The 6255-nt window shown below is 55.3% G+C and overlaps 3 protein-coding genes across 3 annotated transcripts; all 3 read right to left on the bottom strand.

Moving 5' to 3' along the window:
• Window positions 1-678: 678 nt before the first annotated feature.
• A1O9_13154 (uncharacterized protein) lies at window positions 679-2103 on the bottom strand (the record flags this gene model as incomplete). Its single annotated transcript, XM_013397932.1, has 2 exons — window positions 679-1675; window positions 1739-2103. 2 exons carry the CDS (start codon window positions 2101-2103, stop codon window positions 679-681), a joined length of 1362 nt encoding a protein of 453 aa, XP_013253386.1.
• Window positions 2104-3869: 1766 nt separating this feature from the next.
• A1O9_13153 (uncharacterized protein) lies at window positions 3870-4880 on the bottom strand (the record flags this gene model as incomplete). The annotated part of the gene is made up of 1 exon (XM_013397931.1): window positions 3870-4880. The coding sequence occupies one exon, from the start codon at window positions 4878-4880 to the stop codon at window positions 3870-3872; it is 1011 nt and encodes a 336-aa protein (XP_013253385.1).
• Window positions 4881-5382: 502 nt separating this feature from the next.
• A1O9_13152 (uncharacterized protein) lies at window positions 5383-6246 on the bottom strand (the record flags this gene model as incomplete). Its single annotated transcript, XM_013397930.1, has 1 exon — window positions 5383-6246. The coding sequence occupies one exon, from the start codon at window positions 6244-6246 to the stop codon at window positions 5383-5385; it is 864 nt and encodes a 287-aa protein (XP_013253384.1).
• Between the last annotated feature and the right edge of the window lie 9 nt (window positions 6247-6255).

Raw genomic sequence — 6255 nt, 5'->3', positions numbered from 1 at the left:
TCTTCCAGAACATAAGAAAGAAGCCATCGACAGAATCATGGAAGAGAATGAGCTGGCTGAGAAAGGCTACCGAGTCCAAGATATTGCGTGGCTAAAGAGCAAGGACAAATCACTCGGCCAATCAGCATCTTTAGGCGTGTGGCTTGACAAGTCAAGCCTGTACAATGCTTGGACTGGGCTGTTGAATGAGTGTATGAGCCCCGAGCGGTAGGAGGAAGCGTAGAGGAATTAGCTAGTAGTGGGCTACATAGACATCTATCTGCACAGCTAATGGAATAAATCAAATCAAATCAAACCAAATCAGAATCCGAAGGCGCAATTGCAAACAACTGTACAAATCAGCGCATAATGCCCAGTTTCAAACTCAAGTGGGAATGGCTTTTGCCAAGTATCTGGACGGCTTGTCACAGGCCGACAGGAATTTCGGTACGAACGCCAATGAGCGTTGGGTAATGTTCGGGTTAAAGCGTCTCTTGCACTGGCGAAATGATCGTCACTTAACCCGTCACGTGGTGTGGTAAATTCATGGACCAACCGAGAGGGGGTGTTGGTTCTTTAACCAATCGGTGGGCGAGTTTGTTCACGCTTATTCGTCTGATTGGGAAGCCACAACCGGACGCGATGATTGGCTTGTCCTTAACGACAACTACAAATCGACGGCCCACCTTCATTCCTCGCTCAACTCCTGAGTGCCCTCACGATGGACATGATCTCCTCACGACACTGCCCACAAAATCTCCACCTTATCGGATCGGCCAGATGCGTTTCTCGGTGTGAGCAAGCCGTGTCGGGAGGGAGGGCTGGCGCCTCTCCCGGCGAGCTCGAGACCTCGTGGTGGCTTGCCATTTGAAGTTGGACAACTTCGGCCATGTCGACCACCACTGCACTCTGATCCGCTTCCTCCAAAACGTCGGCCGCCGCGATGGCTTCACCCTCGTCCTCGCCCCGAAGATCTTGCCTCCCCGGCGGTGATCCGCCTTCCGCAGCTGCCCCGTGCCCGTCCAGGCTCAAGCCTTCGATTTCTTGGTCGAGCTGCTCTGTGAATGAACCCTCGTCAGACATGTCGGAGTGCGTTGCAGAACTGAGGGACGGGAGAGAGGACCGTCGCGAACGGTGGTCCCGAAGAGATGTGAACAACTCTAGACAGAGAGGTCCGCCGCTCGCACGGATGGCGTCCAAAACGTAATCCTCGTCCTCTAGACGTCGAGCGCGCAACGCCGTCCGCGTTTGTTCCCGGAACCACGACAGGAAGCGAGCATCCGGCGTGGTCGGGGATTGAAACATCTTCTGCGCGACCGTCATAATGCTCGCGTAGTCGACCTGTTCAATTGACAAAATCCGACCCATCGCCTCTTCTTGGAGGGAGGGAATGTCGAGTTGAATCCCCAGGCGGAGGAGAATCCCACAGCGCGTCAACAAACAAGCAGGGGCTTGCCCATCCGGAAGCCGTGGGTTGAGGGTCGAATCGAACCGTTCGTAGTCCTGGCCGTACAAATAACACAGGAGAATCTCAAAGGCGGCTTTTTCCACGTCCTTGAGGACGACGGAGTTCTCCTGTCCCGAGACCTGCACCTTTTGGCAGAGAACCTTCGACGGTGACAAGAAGCCCGAGTGGATCGAAAACGGAGCCCGGTCGTGTCCCACCTGGATGGTGACGATTCGAGAGGAAAATACACTGGGGCCATCCACGGTCAACACCCGAGATTCGGTCCGCAATGGTGCCATCGCGGTGACTTACCTCCCATTGCCCGTCGCAGCACGCCCCGCTTGGGCTTGCCCACGTGAATCACAGTTCGGCACATTGGTGGTTACATCACCTCTTGAGGTTGCATGGGAAGGGCGAGGGGCGGCCGCCAGAGCGGGCTCCGAAGAGGGCGTTGAATTAGACACCGACCTGGTCGTTGTCGCGGTGCGAGTGGTGGCAGCCGCCGGGGCTTGGGTGCCCTTCTTTTTCGCCATGGGACTGCAAAATGGCACGGTGATCAGAGGACATTCGCGGTTGGGATCGAAACATCGTTGTGCGCTGACCGCTCGTCGCTTTATACCCGAGTACGACCCAGACGACAGACGTGCTGCGGCGAAGTGTGGAGAAGCCTCGAACATGTCGACTAACACCCCTCACCATCATCGAGTGAAGGGGTCCGTGGGATGCCGTCGCTATCCGAATGTGGAATTGGATGAGAATGACTCTCGACGTGTCTTCGGACGACCTCACCTCATTGTATGCGAGGTGACGTGATGAACTCGAAAAACAAAGAGCACTGTAGTCGCTCTGTCCGCACTGGCCACCTCCTGGTCAAGGCGAGGGATCGGGGTCTCCCGAAGAGCGCTATGGGCGGGGGACGGTTGTTTAGCACGGCCCGTCGAATGGCCTGCGGAGGCGATATATGGGCCGCACGAGCCAGCGAGAGAGCCGAGTCTCTAGACTTTATCGGACTAAATATCGGATCTGACCAGGTCTCGAGAGCTGAGTTCTCAGCCTCACACAGTTTTCCTGGCGCCCTCTTTGAAGCTCGCACATGACGCTGGAACAGGGATGACCAGTTTTTGGGGGGAGGGGAGTAAAAGGGCACATCATTCTCCCGGAAATGGTCCTTGACTAACCCTGGGACGCGGGAGACGTTTACGCCGAAACGCACCTCAACCCCGAGTCAATGATATAGACCTTCAGTCCTATTACTCCCACTGAGGCCATCCATGGAGAATGGATCATCCCACTTAAACTTCAATAGCGTCACGACACTGTTACAGTATCGTGAGCGTGGGCCAACCTTGACGGTTCAATCTAGAAGTGCAATTCCACCATCGACCCGACGTCGTTCCTCGAAGGAATGAAGGGTGAATCAGGTGGAATACTCCAGGGTGGCCAGTATCGAGGGAGAGGGGGTGAAGATAGAAGGCCTTTTCTCAATTTATCTCGCTCATTCCATCCTCTCTCCCTCCCCTCTCACCCTCACTCTCGTTCTCCTCGCTGACACTCTCGACTCTTTCTTCCCACACTGTCTGACATCGTAGCCACGTCAAAGGGCATGGCCGAACACTTGTCCGGTAAGTTCTCCGCCGCGTCACAACCCGTGTCAGGCCTAAGCACATTGAGCTAGAATTATCCTCCCTCCTTTCCAATTTACCGGCCGCATTTCCGACAGCGCCTCCAATCTGTTCCCGCTGTGGCACGGCCAAAGACGTGTCGTGTCACGTGACAGGAGCCGACAACACCAACAATAACGCCGGACGGCCATTCTATAAGTGTGGTCATTGCGACCGTTTTCTGGTGTTCGCCGACTCCCGGGGCAATGATCCCGCCAATCGTCCTTGCCACTGCGACAGCTCCAGTAAGAGGCAAGCTACGGGCCCTTACAAAGGGTTTCAGGTTCACTACGTCTGCCGGCTGGGCACATGCGACTATTACGAGGCACACCGCGACGCCAACGGCGCTCGCTATCGCCTTGATGCCTTCAGTCTCGCCCCACTGATCGAGCTCGGTGTCCTTTGAGAGTGGCGGACGGCCGGATCGTTGCTCGGCGTCGCAGTTGGATGTCCCTTGTCCGCGTCGTCATCCTCGCGCCGTGGCGACCTCTAGTCGGACCGTTTAGGATAGGGAGAAGCCAAGCGGGAACTGCCATATACTCGTACTAGCTTCGATCTTCTTGCTGCTACTGTAGATAGTGAAAGAGAAAGAGATGCCAAGTAGTACTAAGCGGCTAGGGACAATATTAGAGCGGTTACGTAACCCGGCAGCGGGATCCCTTGACGTTCACAATCCATCGCACGACCTGCAAGCTGCCCCGCACTAGCTGCGTCTCTGCCGTTTGGTGTACTGTAACAATGCCGACATGATTCTCGCTCTTGATGCCCCTATACAGTCTCATTCAAAGTGCTACGTTCCATATCATGATGGTCCGATCCTCCGAACATGACGCGAGCAGCAGGCCGTCGGGTGAGAAGGCGACGGATCGGACGACTTCAGTGTGACCCTCCAATTTCCGGGCCTCTCCCGTTCTCGGTTTCCATAGTCTCGCCGTCCCATCGAGGGACGCTGACGCGAGCAGCGAGTTGTCAGGTGAGAAAGTGACCCCCCAGACGGCACTAGTGTGGCCCTCTAGCTTGTGAAGTTGCCGGCCGGAGTCTACGCCCCATATCCTGACGGTTTCGTCAGATGAGCCCGACGCGAGCATCGAGCCGTCGGGTGAGAAGGCGACCGTCCAGACGGTGCCCGTATGCCCCTCCAGCTTCCGCGTCTGCTCAGTTTTCGGCTTCCACATCCTGACCGTCTTATCTGTTGATGCTGACGCCAATAGCAAGCTAACAGGTGAGAAGCTAACGTGTTGCACGGGAGCGGTGTGGCCCTTCAGCTTCCACTCTTCCCGTCCTGTGCTCTTATTCCATAGCGTCACCGTTGTACAATCTATGATTGACGCCACTAGCAAACCGTCGTGCGAGAAGGCCACCCGGTTTGTGAAGGACCTGGACGGGCCCTTTTGCTTCCATATTTCCCGCCCCGTGTTCAAGTCCCACAGCATTGCTTCCTCATCCCACGAGGCCGATACAAGCTGCGCGCCGTCGGGCGAGAATGCCACGTTGAGGACGCCGAGGTTGTGGTATAGCTCTCGTACTTGCTCCCCCGTTTTTGGGTTCCACAGCCTAACGGTGCCATCATATGAGCACGATGCGAGCCGTGAGCCGTTGGGCGAGAAGACCACGGAGATAACCACACTAGTGTGCCCCTCTAATTTCCGTAGCTGCCGTCCTGAGCTCACATCCCATAGCCTGATGGTCATGTCATGTGACGCCGATGCTAGTAGCAAGCCGTCGGCCGAGAAGGCCACCCTGGTCACCCATTCAGTGTGACCCTTGAGTTTGTGTGACTCCAGGGGCTCCATTGCTCGAGTGACCGTATATGGGGTCGCAGGGACGGATTATCCAGGACGGTGTGCAGTTACAGTACCAATGGACAATCCGAATTTCTGCAAGGAAAATTTCATCGATGACTCCATTTGAACCGCGGCTTGCTTACTGTAGTATTTAAGCGCCGCAATTATCTAATTTACCTGTAGGATATCTCTCGGGGGGGGGAGAAACACTGGCCGGTGTTGGCTCTTGCCCTAACCGCATCCACCGGCCAATGTTGTGGTTCGCTCCCGGCCCGACCGTCCTTGAGTTGCTCCAAGGAAATCGTCCCTGCCTCTCCGCTCGACGGCGTAAACCGGTCCACCGAGACAAAAGCGGATGCGATGCGATGAGGTGAAATCGTTGATTCTGTGAAGCAGTGGACACTGAGCTCGAGATAGGATAGGGCCAGTTTCTCTCTTTCGGGTTGGTGGAATGCGCCGTGATTGGCGGCTTCGAAAGCGCCTGTCGGGTTGGCGGAATAGAACCTGAGAATCAACAATTATTTACTGTGGTTCTTCTGGACATCTCATGAACTCCCAGCTTTTGTTGGTGATCGACTGCTTTCATCCAGGCAGTATCAGTCGGCGGGCCGCCTTGTCGCATCCAGAAGTCCTGCTGCCGAACCCATTGCAATCCATTCTGCCTTAACAGTTCTTCAGCACCGGCTTGGTCGCGCCTTTTCACACGTCTCAGTGCTTCTTCGGCGATTGCCAATTGCGTGGGAGGTTCGGGTTCGTCCTTCAGATCATCGTTCAGTGTAAGCATTCCCAAGTTGCTTAGAATGGGCTGAACGATTTCGGAAAATAGCATCAGCGCTTCTGAGTGGTGCCCTTCGTCTTTCAATGCGTCCGCCAACGTCGTCCGCACCCACAGACATTCCCTATTGTTTTGGCCTCTCTTGTCCCCCACAGTCTCCTCGACTACTCGAGTCAGGTCATCGATTGGCTCACGGCTTTTCCCTTGATCCAATTTGATCAGTGCGCGGAGATGGGTCACCTGGCACTCACGCTCGAAATCATCTTTGAAAATAGTCGACGTTTCAACTTGGTCCAGCAGCTCCAGAGCATCCTCGCAGTGATTCATCTCTCGTAAGGTGGTGGCCAATTGTATGCCAGAGTCAACGGTCGTGTTGCTATTGATAGTGAAGAGTCTCTGTCGAGCCTCCCACGCAAATACAAGATTGTCTCTTGCCTGAAGGTAGTCGTGTTGCTTGCGATACACGGACCCAAGTGATGTCCTAGCCATGAGAGATAGGCCGTTCTCCTCGCCGCCTATTGGGGCCCAATTCTGCAAGATCGAGTTGTACATCTTCAATGCTGATTCTGTCGCCCCTTGTCGTTCCAAGACCCACCCCATGTAGAGGTC

Source organism: Exophiala aquamarina (genome assembly GCF_000709125.1).
Source record: "Exophiala aquamarina CBS 119918 chromosome Unknown aczIA-supercont1.94, whole genome shotgun sequence".
Taxonomy (NCBI): domain Eukaryota; kingdom Fungi; phylum Ascomycota; class Eurotiomycetes; order Chaetothyriales; family Herpotrichiellaceae; genus Exophiala; species Exophiala aquamarina.
Note: the sequence above shows the minus strand (reverse complement) of the source record. Positions and strands in the feature narration are given on the sequence as shown.